This window comes from Amblyraja radiata, chromosome 16 (genome assembly GCF_010909765.2).
Source record: "Amblyraja radiata isolate CabotCenter1 chromosome 16, sAmbRad1.1.pri, whole genome shotgun sequence".
Lineage (NCBI taxonomy): Eukaryota > Metazoa > Chordata > Chondrichthyes > Rajiformes > Rajidae > Amblyraja > Amblyraja radiata.
In genome coordinates this window covers 19,862,864-19,878,780 of record NC_045971.1, presented here as the reverse complement: position 1 = coordinate 19,878,780, position 15,917 = coordinate 19,862,864, and the positions used below count along the sequence as shown (strand labels likewise).

At 42.7% G+C, this 15,917-nt stretch overlaps 1 protein-coding gene across 3 annotated transcripts in view; it reads left to right on the top strand.

Annotated features, from left to right (window-relative positions):
- The window catches only part of LOC116982022 (acyl-CoA-binding domain-containing protein 5-like), a 52,618-nt gene that overhangs the window by 13,908 nt on the left and 22,793 nt on the right, over window positions 1-15,917 (top strand). For all 3 annotated transcript variants that reach the window (XM_033035293.1, XM_033035295.1, XM_033035294.1), the window contains exons 4-8: window positions 1,186-1,270; window positions 3,939-4,059; window positions 4,835-5,041; window positions 7,711-7,817; window positions 12,820-13,093. In XM_033035293.1, coding sequence (XP_032891184.1) covers window positions 1,186-1,270; window positions 3,939-4,059; window positions 4,835-5,041; window positions 7,711-7,817; window positions 12,820-13,093 — 794 coding nt within the window. The remainder of the gene's footprint in view (window positions 1-1,185; window positions 1,271-3,938; window positions 4,060-4,834; window positions 5,042-7,710; window positions 7,818-12,819; window positions 13,094-15,917) is intronic.

Genomic DNA, 15,917 nt, shown 5'->3' with positions numbered 1-15,917 from the left:
TTTGTATGTTTTCCCCGTGACTGCATGGCTTTTCTCTGAGATCTTCAGTTTCCTCCCACACTCCAAAGACGTACAGGTTTGTTGGTTAATTGACTTGGTATTAGTGTAAATTGTCCCTAGTGTGTATAGGGTTGTGTTAATGTACGGGGATCACTGGTCGGTGGGCCAGAGGTCCTGTTTCTGCGCTGTATTAACATTAATAATAGCAAAGTAATCAAGCTGAGTTGATAGAAACATAGAAACATAGAAATTAGGTGCAGGAGTAGGCCATTCGGCCCTTCGAACCCGCACCGCCATTCAATATGATCATGGCTGATCATCCAACTCAGTATCCCGTACCTGCCTTCTCTCCATATCCCCTGATCCCCTTAGCCACAAGGGCCACATCTAACTCCCTCTTAAATATAGCCAATGAACTGGCCTCAACTACCCCCTGTGGCAGAGAGTTCCAGAGATTCACCACTCTCTGTGATTATATTGTCATATGCATTGTGCCTGTACGGTGAAGTACAGGCACAATGAGAATCTAACGAGCAGAACCTCCACGAGTACTTTAATTGGACTTTACCTTGCACTAAACATTATTCCCTTTATCCTGTATCTGTGCACTGTGGACATCTTGTTTGTAATCATGTGTAGTCTTTTTGCTGATTGGATAGCACGCAACAAAAACCTTTTCACATCATTACACGTGACAATAATCAACTAAACAAATGGAAAAATTGTAGGAAAATGCCACAAGATCGTGAAAAGAAATAGACAAATGCAAAACGCAATATAAACACGTCCATGGTTGGGTAATCAAGTAATCTTACACAGTATAGTATTGCTTGATAAATTATTTGATTTTTTTCTGTGCCTATAAGTAGCATTTTGTAGATTGTTCAATTCCAAAACACTTTATAAACAAAAAAAAAAGGTTTGCAAATGGGTATTTAAGTAGGTTTGTGGGACCCTTTTAAAGGTTGTATATTATGTGTAGTGTGAGTGTGTAAAATGGTATGTGTTGCTCAGAAACTGCCAAATTTATAATGGCCCTGTTTAGATACAATTGCAGTGAATGATTTCATTACCGATTGATTGTATGTTCTCCCCAACGGTTGAAGATCACTGCAAATTTGATTGGATGTGCACAGGGTGGAATAGGCAAGATCTGGCAGTTAACAGGTGTGTTGTCTCCTGCAGGGATGCTTGGAAAGCTCTCGGGAACATGTCAAAAAGAGAAGCCATGACAAACTACGTGGAAGAGATTAAAACATCCGCAGGGGAGGTAAGTTCTCCAGCTCTCTGTGCAAAAGGCAACGTTGTTTTTCTTGCATTGAAAAGATGTTAATGGATATTTTATTTTATGGAAGTACCTAGCCTATTCCTATAACCCTTGATGAAGGAACGGCAATACCAGAAGATGCAAAATTGTCTCTGATGTGTCATAAAGTGCGCAAGAGTGTGAACTTGCACAAAGTTCTGTCAAGTTTATCAGTGTCACTGAGGAGTCATGCACATGTTCTTTGGAGAGGAGCGCAAAAAGAAATGGAGACACGGGGGTTGGCTATGTAGAAATATAGACACTTTGGGTTAGGACATAGAGATGCTGCCTGACCTGCTGAGTGCTCCAGCATTTTGTGTTTATCTTCGGTATAAGCTATCATCTGCAGTTCCTTCCTACACATGGATAGACAATATTTCAGTTGGGGGATGTGGACTGGGCATTAGTATGCATACTGTTGGCTGATTAAAGAGTAATTGTATATTCTTCCAAACTAGTGACTGAACTGCATCCCACAAGTCCATTCATCATCTTCTCTCTTGCCCTGCATTTGACGGGCAAGGCTCGGGCAGATTTGACCCCCGTTCCAATTTTTTGAATTTCAGTGTGCTCCAAAACCCAACATTTTGGGAGCTAGAAAGGACGTAAATTATGTGAGAGGTGGCATATTTGCTTCATGGTTAAATGTAATTCCAAACTGTGCTATTTAAAGGTGAATAGTCAAGGGTTAGATTAATAAATAGGCAGCTACAGAATGAGAGAGACATAAAAGCCTGGGAAGACATGGGGATCAGGAACTGGGAGAACTGATGACCAGCAAGGTGAGGTGTGAGCCAGAGTGGGATGTGAAAGTAGGCAGGAAGAGGGAAGTGAGAACTGGTGGAGGGAGGATTGGATCCAGATATTACAGTAATTCTGTTGGTGGCTGTGGAGGCTTTGAAGGAACAGGAACTGTCTGCCTCTTGAAACTAGGAGAAACGGTGGTTTCAAAGGCCTGTATCTGCTGTTTGTGGTACCAACACAACCAGAGAATGTGATACTTGTAACTTTGAATTCTGGAAGTGATGAAAGACCAATGACCTGAACCATAGCTGTAGAAACAAAGAACTACACATAGGTCATAATGAATAGGAGTAGAATTAGGCCATTTGGCCCATCAAGCCTACTCTGCCACTCCATCATGGCTGATCTATCTCTCCCGTCTAAATCCATTCTCCTGCTTTCTCCCCATAACTTCTGACACCTGTACTAATCAAGAATCTATCTATCTTTGCCTTAAAAATATCCACTGACTTTGCCTCCACAGCCTTCAGTGGCAAAGAATTCCACAGATTCACCACCCTCTGACTAAATACATTTCTCCTCGTCTCCTTCTTAAAAGAATGTCCTTTAATTTTGAGGCTGTGACCTCCAGTCCTAGACTCTCCCACTAGTGAATACATCCTCTTCACACCCACTCTATCCAAGCCTTTCACCAGATGCTGGTTAATACACAAAGGACACCGTGGTGGAATAGACACAAAAAGCTGGAGTAACTCAGCGGGTCCATCAGTATCTCCGGAGAAAAGGAATAGGTGACATTTCCAGTCGAGACTCTTCAGACCATTGTCTGCTGTCTATGTCCACTATGGCATTAGGACATAGAGATGCTGCCTGACATGCTGAATGTTTCCAGCATTTCCTGGTTTTATTTCTGATTTTTTTGGCATCTTTTTTTTCGACTTGCTTTTCAACAAGACATTTTAATTGGCCCTTCACTTCAGGAACCAATTACTTGGGACATTTTAAAACCACCACCAGGATACAGGTGTATTATATCTTTACAATTGCACATTTGCAGAATTTCAAAGTTCATTTCACAAAAAAATCATTCCTTTAATTCTGAACAAGGTAAAGGGAACAAAAACTTGTACATAGCCATACATTTGTACACAAATTGAATCTGGAGTTTGTTTTTTCAATGATTAGTTATATCATTCTGGATGAATAATAGTCACAGAATCATACTCTGTTGAAACTTGCGCAAGCTGATCAACGTGCCCTATCTACACTAGTCCCACCTGCCTGGGTTTGGCCCTTTTCCCTCGAAACCATTAAGATCCATGTACCTATCCAAATGTTTTTTTAAATGTGCCTGCCTCAACTACCTCCTCCGGCACCTCGTTCCAAATACCACACATTGTGTAAGGTTTTTTTTAATTGCCCCTCAGGCTCCTATTAAATCTTCCCCCCTCACCTTAAAATCTTTGCCCCCCTCACCTTAAAATCTTCACCCCCCGCCCCTCACAAATAATATTACAGAATTCATTAAGTTTAGATTGGTGTCAAAATTTGTGTTGAATTTTGTTCTTTTAGGGAACTACAGTGTAAATGCTTGGTCTTGTAACATGAGCACAGTGAAATCTCTGACTGAAAGTCAGCTCCATTGACTTTTATGGATTCAAATTTCAAATTCTGAAACAAGAGCCTAATGCTCACATTACTAATGACGCATTTAGAGCAAACAGCAGTGGACGGATGCCTGGTCAGCATTATTTCATTCAAAATAAAAGAGTAGTTTATTAGTGCAAATCCAAGAAGTTTATTATTTTTGGTTTGCAACAGGGACAATTGCTGAGTGGTGTTCTGCCAAGCTAGAAATATTAATGTTATCTGAAATCCATTCACTCAGGCTGTGGATAAGATGGCCGGAGATGAAAATGCGGAGCAGCACTTCCTCCTGTTCAAACCGCTCTACGAAGTTATGGAGGATATGCCTCGGCCGCCTGGTTTTCACCTGAAGAAGGTACCGGGTAAGAGCAGGGATACAGTGGGCTGGAGTCACCAATATTTCCCTGAGATATTATTATGAGATGGTGAAGTAGTTGGGATACAGATTTAATTTATTCTTTCTTTGTGCATGTAGCTTATGTTGATCAACATAATATCTATTGTCCTTTCCTCAACACATTGCCCTCCTGGACCATTTCTTCAGCCCATCTTATTCATGCATTGGTTTGTGCCTGCAGTCACATACAGGCCAGAACAAGTTCAAGTTTATCATCATTTACACAAGTACGGTGAGGTACAGGCACAATGAAAAATCTTGCTTGCAGCAGCACCACAGACTGGAGACAGGCACACAAGAAAACAAATTACACATATAATTCTAAAATAAAGATGGTACAAAAAAAAAACAAGTCGTCAGTGCAGAAGCATGATTGAAAGAGAAACAAGTCTATGGAAGTGTGACAGGTGGACCGTAGTGTAGGAAGGAACTGCAGATGCTTGTTTAAACTGAAGATAGACACAAAATGCTGGAGTAACTCAGCAGGACAGGCAGCATCTCTGGAGACCCTTCTCCAGAGATGCTGCATATCCCGCTGAGTTACTCCAGCATTTTGTCTATCTTAAGTGGGTCATAGTGTTCTGTCATCGAGGTGGAGTTAGGGTTGCGTAGGTTGTTGAATAAACTGTTAGCAGGACTGGAAATAAAATATTCCGGAAAAGCCAGTTGCAGTATGTGTGCAGTAGACATTAAACGGCTTCAGTGTGACTACATTTTAAAAGATGGATTTATGTTTGTAGTAAAGATGGTCCGATTTCAAGAGGATGTCGGGAAAGATGATACCAGTGACAACGTGTCATATCTAACGGAAGATGACCATTCGCAAGGTGAAGATCTTGATGCAGATGTGCAGATCTTTCAGCTGGAAAGTACCAAGGAACTTGTAAACACCATGCAACCTCTTGAGAGTTCCCACGAGCTTCAGGCGGCTACACATGTGACAAACGGTAAATTAACCAAAGGGAACATGGGGAATTTTACCCACCTGAGAGTTACGGTCTCGGCGGCAATGCTTGAAAGGGTGGGAGCAGATTAAAAAGGAACTGCGACGTATGCTTGATGAACAAGATATGTGTTGCAGGGCTGTAGTGAACAAGAAGGACGGCATAACTATTGAAGGGCAGGGCAGCTTTCAAACTGTGCAAGTCTTTGCCGTCAGAAAAGGCTTTTTTTTTAAGCCACAGTGCATGGAGTTACCATTGACGCTGTTGATTGAACCTATTTATCTACAAATAAACTAGGTCCATTTAAGCTGATCCCACTGCTCCTGCTGTGCAACCTCTATCACTAAGTCAATAGTGTCGGTTCTTTTTGTTACTTGGCTTACTAATTTACTTGATCATTAATATCTGCTGCATTTTAAAGGGCTAGGTATTGTAATTCACAGTACTTTGGTTCTCATCCTGCACTTTTTATATGTGAAATATAGTTTCCATTGTACCCACATTAATTGTTTTTGCTACTAAGGGTGCAGCCTCACAGCGCTGGAGACCCGAGTTCGATCCTGACCTCCGGGTGCTGTTCGTGTGGAGTTTGCAAGTTCTCCCTGTGATTGCGTGGGATCCATCCGTATGCTCTAGTGTCCACCCACATCCCAAACAACATGCAGATTTGTAGGTTAATTGGCCTCTGTAAAATTGACTCCTGATGTGTTGGGAGTGGATGAGAAAGTGGGATTACATAGAACTGGCACGAATGGGTGATCGATGGTCGGCATGAACCTGGTGGGCCAAGGGCCTGTTTGCAATCTGTATCTCTAAACTAAAGTTAATGCAAACTAATTGTAATACGTAAAATATTTTGTCATAACAAGCAAGTCTCCATTCTGCAAAGATGTGCTCTGCATTGAAGCTCTCAAAATCTGCACTGAGAAAATCTGACTAGATGCAAGTCCCATGTTTTCCCCCAAATTTTCTTTTGTACAATGAGGTCTTGTTTGATTACTGATTCTGAAAGCTCGGGAAATCAGTTGTAAGAATCAGTGTTTAATTGGAGACACAAGGAACTGCAGTTGCTTGAATCCTGAAGAAAATACAAACTGCTGGAGGAACTGAGCAGATTGGGCAGCATCTGCGGAGGGAATGGATAGACAACGTTCTGGATTGGGACCCTTCTTCAGACTGAAGGAGGAATCCGACCCCAAACTTCATATGTCCATTTCTTCAACAGATATTGCCTGTTCTACTCAGTTCCTCAAGCACTTTGATTTTTTTTTGCTCATATTTCAACTGGTCCATTTTTAATTTTTAAACCTGTAGGTTTTTTTTATTTTTTTTTTTTTTTTTTTTTTTAATTTTTGTTTTTTTTTTAAACTTTAAGAAAAAGATAGAAGTAAGGAAAGTAAAGAAGGTGCGCAAGAGTTGTGAAGTGCAGGAGAGTGTTGGGAAAAGAAAGCCCCTTAGAAAAGAAGTTAGAGAAGGAAGTAAAGTAAGAAAGTAGACCCTAGAAAAGAAAGAAAAAGAAAGTAAGGACAATCGCTCTATTATAACATTAAACTCCGCAGAAAGACTACCAACCAAGTCTGTTTTTGTTGTTTTATCTCCCAATGCCAGGTCCTGATACCATTTATTTATTTATTTATTTTTAAAATTACTATTGCACCTCATGCTTGTAATAGGTCCATAAACGTAGACCACGTCTTTTGGAATTGGTTTGCTTTATCTGCTAAGAGGAATCTCATCTCTTCCAGATGTAATGTTTCAAACATATTTGATATCCACATTTTTATTGTTGGTGTGGGCGCATTTTTCCAGAATTTAAGTATGAGCTTTTTTCCCATTATTAGCCCGTAATTGAGTAAATTCTTCTGATACACGTTTAATTCAGGGATACCTTCCGATATCCCAAAAATGATCCAACAACTACAACTGAAATATAATTTGAAAAATAACCAATATTTTAAATATCTTCAAATTTGTGATTATTTGAAAAAATACACAAAAGACTATCATAATATGCCTTCCGACTTACTGGATGAAGCAATGAAGACAAAGGCGGAATCAGCTAACTTAATATCGTACTTATATAATATCATTTTAAACATAGAAATACCCACAACAGATGGAATTAGAAGAGACTGGGAACAAGAATTAGCTATAAAAATTTCAAAAGAGAGCTGGGATAAACATTTACTACAGGTGCATAAATGCTCGATCAATGTACGACATACGCTTATCCAATTCAAAGCATTACATAGACTATACTATTCAAAAACTAAATTAAATAAAATCTTTCCTAATGTTTCACCAATCTGTGATAAATGTCTGTGTCAAGAAGCTACCATAGCGCACTCTTTTGTTTTTTGTACAAAAATCCAAAAATTCTGGCATGGAATATTTGATATTTTTTCAAAATTAATTAAAATAAAACTGGTACCAAAACCAGAACCTGTAGGTTTTGAAGCAATTGTTTCCCACATGAAGAACCAGCCTTAATATTGACCCCCTGGTTTATAATGAATGTGCCCTTTTGACACCAAGATGAAGGATTGCGATCTGCAAGAGCAGAACATGAAGTCACTCCAGTCAAGTTTGGGCTGAAAATGAAAAAATTCAACAAACGCTCGGGCTGAGAGATTTTCCTTTGTTGAACAACGACTTTGCTCTTTGGTTTTCAGGCAGTAACTGGAATTCCACAGTGGATGTAATTGATGCCAATCATCCCACGAGTGACTCTGAGAGCGAGGTGTTCTGCGATTCTGTAGAAGATCTGGGCCTTGAAAAGGTAAACCTTTTTGGAAAGGTTGTTGAGGGTTAGAAACATAGATACATAGAAAATAGATGCAGGAGTAGGCCATTCGGCCCTTCGAGCCATTCAATATGATCATGGCTGATCATCCAAAATCAGTAACCCACCTGTTCCTGCTTTTTCCCCATATCCCTTGATTCCTTTAGCCCTAAGAGTTAAATCTAACTGTCTCTTGAAAACATCCAGTGAATTGGCCTCCACTATCTTCTGTGGCAGAGAATTCCACAGATTTACAACTCTCTGCGTGAAAAGGTTTTTCCCCATCTCAGTCCTAAATGGCCTACCCCTTATTCTTAAACCATGACCCCTGGTTCTGGACTCCCCGAACATGGGGACCATTGTTCCTGCATCTAGCGGGATATGGGCCAGGCACGGACAAATGGGACCAGCTTGGATGAGGCAGTAACGCTAGGCCCCACCACCTAGCTTCCAGCTAATCCAGCCAGATGGATAATTTGGGCTGAAGGGCTTGTTTCTATCCTGCATTACTTTAAAATAGATGGCATTTGTTAAGTCTCGAGCATTAGGAGGAAAACAAATTAGAAAACAATTAATTACATCTTGGTCGGCATGGAAAAATTGGGCCGAAGGGCCTGTTTCCGTCCTGTATGACTGACTCAAATTGAAATTAGTTTTTCTTTTAGGGAAACTGAAGACAGTTCATTGATTTAACAATGAAAATCTTTTTTTATCTTTGAACATAAGCAATTCTCCCATCAAGTCAGTGTTGTCCCTCATGCCATCAGTCCCATTCTCCCCACCTGTTTCCGTACAACATTGTCTTTCACATTCCCAGCAGCTTCACCCTTGTGCTCCAATCTCCTAAATCAGGGGAAATTTACTACCAGTCAGCACGCGCCTGGAATGCAAAAGGAAGTGGGAACACATAGAGGAAGTGTACACAGTTGGGAAGAAGGTGAAACTCTGTTGTCGTTTTCCCATCAAGACTATTTAATTGTCATGTGGAATGGGAACAGAACTATGGCATTCCTACTAGCTGCACTAGTAACTCAGTGGGTCAGGCAGCATCTCTGGAGAAAAGGAATAGGTGACATTTCGGGTCCGAAGAAGGGTTTTGACCTGAAACATCATCTATTTCTTTTCTCCTGAAGGATTTTCTTGCTATGCTGCCCAAACAGAAGCGTGTATAAAGAATGGCGGGACAATTAAGGGGACCTGCTGGGATGGGGTGGATCGATATCTCACTGAAGATGGGTGAGAATATTAATTACAATAAAAGAGACCTCCTCCCTGTCGAGCGTTCTTGTTTCAGCTGGTTTTGCTTCTTCAAAGGAAAGGTTATCAGATAACATTTCAATCCCCATGCAAAAATGAAAATGATGCAGGAACTCAGCAGATCAAGCAGCGTCTGTGGAGGGAAATGGACAGATGACATTTGGATGTCGGGACCTTTCTTCAGTCTGTTGTAATAGGCTGGAGAAAGCAGGAGAAGAGTGGGTTGGGGGCAGAATGAAGCCTGGCAAGTGATTAGTATATGTAGGTGAAGTGGTGGAGACACTTGAGGTTGGAGGCCATACTTCAGGCATTTTTTGGGAGGGGATTCTTGTCCTATCAGTCTGAAGAAGGGTCCCGACCCAAAATATCACAGGCCCATTCCCTCCACAGATGATACCTGACCCAATGAGTTCCTCCAGCACTCATTTTTTGCTCAAGATTCCAGCATTTGCAGACTCTTGTGTCAACGTGGCAAGCCCCGCTCATACACATGCTGTCCGCATGTTAGGGATTGAGGAAGAACATCCCATTAAATTAAGTGAAGTTCCTTCAATTCAGCCAACTGTAAGGGGTAATAGCTGAGTTATGACCTGGATGTGGACGAACCATATATGTATTGCCCAGGAGAATCACAATCACGCAATAATACTTGAATAGCCAAGTATGTTTTGCAACATACGAGGAGTTTCATTTGACAAGTCAGTCATACGAATAAAAAGCAACAGAACACACAAAACACATTTTAACATAAACATCCACCACGGGACAATTCGCCATCGCCCGCCGGGGGCTTTGACTTTGACTCTGACATCGGGGGGGGGGGGGGGGGGGTGCAGTGGAGAGAAAAGTTTTTTTTTGGCCTTCCATCACAGCAATGTGATGGATGTTTATGTAAATTATGCTGTGTCTTGGGTCTATTTGTTTGTAATGTATGGCTGCAGAAACGGCATTTTGTTTGGACCTCAAGGGGTCCAAATGACAATAAATTGAATTGAATTGAATTGAAGGAGAGACTCCTCCACATTCCTCACTGTGATGGAAGGCGAAAAAAAGTTCAAACCCTTCCCTTAGCTCTCCCGTGGTCGGGGGCCCCGAGCCCTCCATTGACCGGACGATCTTGACTAGTCGGTGCCGTTTTGGTCTCTCGGCGTCGGGGTGATCCAGCTCCTGTATCAGGGGATGTCAGCTCCCCGTGATGGGCGATCGAACCCCGTGTCGGGGCTGGTCAAGCCTCTGCGTTCTTCGGAGCTCCCGACCAGCCTCTCTCGACTGCGAGCTCTTGGTGGTAAGTCCACAGGCCGCGGTTGGAGCTATACCAGGCAAGGGATCGGCTCCGATATTAAGTCCGCGTGCCGCGGTCTGGCCGATGGTCAGTCTGAGGAGGCCTCCAGCTCCATCGATGATGGGCCGCAAAGTGACCGGAGAAACAACCCAGAAACATCGCGTCTCCAGCAAGGTAAGAAACTGAAAAAAAAATTCCCCCGACCCACCACCACCCCCTCACATAAAACAAACCAGAGAACATTTAGACAAACTTATAAAATGCACTAAAATTTGTTATTTTAAAGACAAAAAAACAAACAGACTGTTGGCGGGGCAGCCAATCGTTCGGCGCCCCTGGTGATGACAATGGCAACAATGGATTCCTATGACCAGCTGAAATGGAAAGATTCTATTTGCGGGTACCATCACTCCCACATTGTCATTTCAGAGTAGAGTTGCTGCCTCACGGCTCCAGAGACCCAGGTTCGATCCTGACCTTGGATGTTGCTTGATTGGAGTGTGCACGTTCTCGCTGTGACTGCGTGAATTTCCTACGGGTGCTCCGGTTTCCCCCCCACATCCCAAAGACGTGCAGGTTTATAGGCTAGTTGGCCTCTGTAAATTTCCCCCAGTGTGTAGGGAGTGGGTGAGAATGTGGGATAACAAAACTAGTGTGCTTGGGTGATCGATAGTTAGCGTAGACTCAGTTGGCTGAAGGACCGGTTTCGAGGCTGTCTTTTTAAACTCTAAACTATGCGTGAACAGCTGCAAAGTGGCCACAAGAGGGAGCAGTTTACTGTGGTTGAGAACTAAAAACAGCACCAAACTTCAGTTTGGTAAGAAGGGCGAGGCTATTTCTTACTCTGTCGTACGCGGGCAGTCCTAAAGCAGGCCTTGTCCAATCTACTTCCCCACTGAGGCAAACAGCCACAGATAAACATCCAGCAGAAAACTTGATAGTTTATTTCCTCCTCATATCTCCAGAACACTGAACTAATGTAGAGCCGTCTGTCACATGAAATGATATCTCCTGAAATTAGGTTCTCCAACCCCCTCTCCTTCCTCTACCCCACCCCACCAGATCCACTCACGTTTCTGCCACTACCTGCCACTACCACTGTCACCCTGCTCCTTTCCCTTCCCCTTCTTCCCATATCTCTCCCCCCAGCTTTATATTTCACTCCTCCTCTCTCCTTGTCTGACACCCTTTCGTCTCCTTATCACCCCAAGTCTTTGTCACTTACTCCGCCCATCTTCCAATCACCCCCGCCCCCACCTGTCTCCACCTATCACTTGCCAGGCTGGTTTTGCTGTTCTACTGAGTTCCTCCAGCACTTCCCCCCCCCCTCCCTCCAATCGGTCTGAAGAAGCATCCTGATCTAAAACGTTTTGTCTGTTCCCTCCCTAGATGTTGCCTGATCTGCTCAATTCCTTCAGCTCTCTGTGCTTTTGTCTGGATTCCAGCATCTGCAGTTCCTTGTGCATCTGGGATGATATCAGTGCTTGTTAGTTAACATGAAGTTATTTAATAGCATGAATGAAAAGTACGGGTTTTACGGGTGTCAGAGGTTATGGGAGTAGGCAGGAGAATGGGGTTAGGAGGGAGAGATAGATCAGCCCTCATTGAATGGCGAAGTAGACTTGATGGACCAAATGGCCTAATTCTACTCGATATGATACAATATAATTTTATTTATCTCAGGAGGGAAATTGATCTGCCAACAGTCATAAAAAATACATGAAATTAAAGTGACAAGTGGAAAGGCTAGGGGGGTGTGCAAAGATTTGGGAGGGGTAAGGGAGTCACTCTGTCTCAGTCTACCCCCCGAAAGAAGGGGGAGGAGTTGTAAAGTTTGATAGCCACAGGGAAGAAGGATCTCCTGTGGCGTTCTGTCCTGCATCTTGGTGGAACCAGCCTGTGGCTGAAGGTACTTCTCAGATTGACCAGTGTGTCATGGAGGGGGTGAGCTGTATTATCCAGGATGCTCTGCAGTTTGAGGAGCATCCTCCCCCACCAAGACCACCTCTTATTTCTTGTGATCTTATGAAAAGTAAAGGGATCTTTCTTGGGACAGGAAAAGTGAGATGAATCTCCATTCCTTGTGTCCTGATGGAATTTGGGCTTAGTACATTGAAGTGGTTCTGGGGTAAATGATCAGACATGGTTCATGTGGGGTTGAATGGCCTATTCCTGCTTCTATTTCTTGTATTCTTACGTTATCTTTAGAGGGTCTGGAACTATGAAATAGAGGTGGGATTTTTAGTTTCAAGATATAGCATTTTCCATGCTATATCTCCAAACTAAACTAAACAAAATGGGTCAAGTTCAGTCACAATGTGTGCCCAGTTCATCTAATCCAAAGAGGAAGCTAAAAAAGTACAGGTAAAAGTTCAAGGTGGAGATTTCTGTGGTGTTACTGGGTATTCCAAGGAAAGAGCTGCTCAGCTGAGAGCCTTTCTGTTTCTTTGTGTTTTCCAGATGTTGGAGAATCACAGCAGCAGTATGATCGCCACGTGTTCTCAAGATTCTTCCCCTTCACGAGACATGGCACGCCCTCCACTGGTCCACTGTGTCACATTGCCTGCCGGTTTGCCAGCTGGGTACCAGCCCACAGCTGACGATTTACATCAATGCCAACATTCATGGAGCAATGGCAATGGAGAGCATGCATTAGTTGTGGGAAGTCGGAAGAAAGGAAAAACAGCATTTGCAACCCATTTCTTGGAACCTGAAGAGCTAACCAAGGAGAATGGTATGTAGAATATTCCCTAATGTTTATGGAGTGACGGGAAGGTGGGATAACCTAGATCTGGTGTGAGCGATGGTCGGCATTGACTCGATGGGCCAAAAGGCCTGTTTCCAAGCTGCATCTCTATACTAAGGTCCTCAACATCTCAGATCATCTTTGGTTGCCCTGTGGACTTTGGGTTTGCACTATTATGGTTACCTAGTATTATGGTCATTAAGTTAATGTTTAATTTAGTTTAGAGATACAGCACGGTAACAGGCTCTTCGGCCCACCGTGTCCATGCCGACCAGCGATCCCCGCACATTAACACTATCCTGCACACACTAGGGACAATTTTCACATATACCAAGCCAATTAACCTACAAACTTGTACATCTTTGGAGTGTTGGAGGAAACCAATGATCTCGGAGAAACACCACGCAGGTCACGGGGAGAACGTACAAACCCCGTTCAGATAGCACCCGTAGTCGGGATCGAACCCGGGTCTCCGGCACTGTATGGCAGCAACTCTACCGCTGTGCCACCCTTGTGATTTTAATTATTATATATTATGTTTTGTGTTATTGTGTTGACAAGCCACTTAAGCTGCAGCAAGTAAGAATTTCATTGTTCTGTTGCTGGTAGTGTGACTATTGAAGTTTCACACTCCTAGCTATAGTAGATGTGAAAATAAACTCACTGGAGTATTTGTGTGAATATTTAACTCTCAGACAATGACCTTTATAGATGGTAACAGGTTTCCGCCCAGGTTTTGAGTTCTGGTTTAGGGCATACTAAGACTTGCCTTTTGATGTAATGTCAAGAATGGAATTTTTAAAAAGTTCCATACCATCACTTCTGTCTTCACAGACACACTTTGGTGTTTGTTTTTATCTGAGGAATATGTTTTCAATCTGAACTTTGCCTGATCTATACGGAGGAGAACAATTCATTGAACTATTTCTCAATTCCGAGAGCAACCTCGTGCTTTTAGTTTCCCAACAAGGTTTAGATTAGGAGACAGGAGGCTTGTACCTTGTTATGTGCATGTGGTGTGATGGCAAAGGTCACAGAACTACCAGTTTGTTGTAAACTGTTGCATTCAACATTACCAGCCCACAGTTTTGACTGAAATGTCTGTAATTTAGTTTAGAGATACAGCCTGGAAATAGGCCCTTCGGCCCACAGAGTCCATGCCAACCAGCTATCCCTACATACTAACGCTATCCTACACACACTAAGGACAATTTACAATTTTACCAAGCCAATTAGCCTACAAATCTGTGTAAGAAGGAACTACAAATGATGGTTTAAACCGAAGATAGACATAAAAAGCTGGAGTAACTCAGCGGGACTGGCAGGATCTCTGGAGAGAAGGAATGGGTGGCGTCACCCATTCCTTCTCTCTGGAGAGGCTTCCTGTCCTGCTGAGTTACTCCAGCTGTTTGTGTCTATCTTAGCCTACAAACCTGTATGTCTTTGGAGTGTAGGAGGAAACGGGAGCACCCAGAGAAAACCCACGCAGGTCACGGGGAGAACGTACAAACTCCATACAGACAGCACCCGTAGTCAGGATTGAACCGGATCTCTGGCACTGTAAGACAGCAGGTCTACCACTGTGCCACCGTGTTGTGTAATGTCAGAGAATTGCCTAGTCCTGGGAGATGAGCAGAACAATAACACACACTTGTTTTCATCTCATCAGCCAGCCTATAAACATTTTTATTTAATATGATTAGGGACAAAAAAATACGTTAAAAAATGTGCAATTAACAGTAAGATGCTTTGCATGGACTTGGAGTCATAGAGTTATATAACATGGAAACAGGTCCTTTGGTCCAACCTACCCATGACTTTCAAGATGCCCCATCTACAGGAGTCCCAACAGCCCACATTTGGCCCATATCCCTCTAAACTGTACCTATCCATGCACCTGTCCAATTCCCTTTTAAATGTTAAAGTGCCAGCGTCAACTATCTCCTCTTGAGCTTAAGAGATTTTGCGTGACAAAAGTTTATTAAATAATTTTTGTCTACAACAGAACGATGGCGGAGCTTCTGCCTCACAGCGACAGAGACCCGGGTTTGATCATGACCTTGGATGCTGTCCGTGTCGTGTTCTCCCTGTTCCTCCGGGTGCTCTGATTTCCTCCCACACCCCAAGGATGCACAGGGCTGTAGTTTAATTAGCCTCTGTAAATTGCCCCCAGTGTTGGTAGTAGATGTGAAAGCGAGATGACATTGAACTAAAGTGATCGGGTGATCGATGGTCGTCACCGACTCAGTGAGCTGAAGAGCCTTTCGCCATGCTGTATCATTTAAAGAACAGTTCAATGGAATAACCAATCTTTCTCATTGTAATTTCAATCTTTCTCATTGTAATTATAAGATTCCTGTGACTTATTCTATTAACACTGCACTAAGGTTAAAGATCAACTTTGCTGATATACGGAAGAAATATTTGCACCTTTTAATACTGTCTCATTACTTTGATTTGCAATTGTTGGTTAGATGTAGTCTTCAGGAGAATTTATGATGAACTATCCTCCAGGAAACCAGATGGATTATTTGCTGGTAACATGGACTAGGAATGTAAAACAGTACAGCATGGGAACATGCCCTTCAGCCCATGATGTTTGTGGCGAACACAACGCCAAATTAAGCACATTTCCCCAGCCTGCACATGATCCATATTGCTCAATTCCCATACATATTCATGTGGCTATCTAAAATCCTCTTAAACGCCACTATTATGTCTGCCTCCACCACCACTGGTGGTAGTGCCTTCCAAGCACCCAGCACCCTCTGTGTATTGAAAGAAAACTTGTCCAGGCATCTTCTTTAAACTT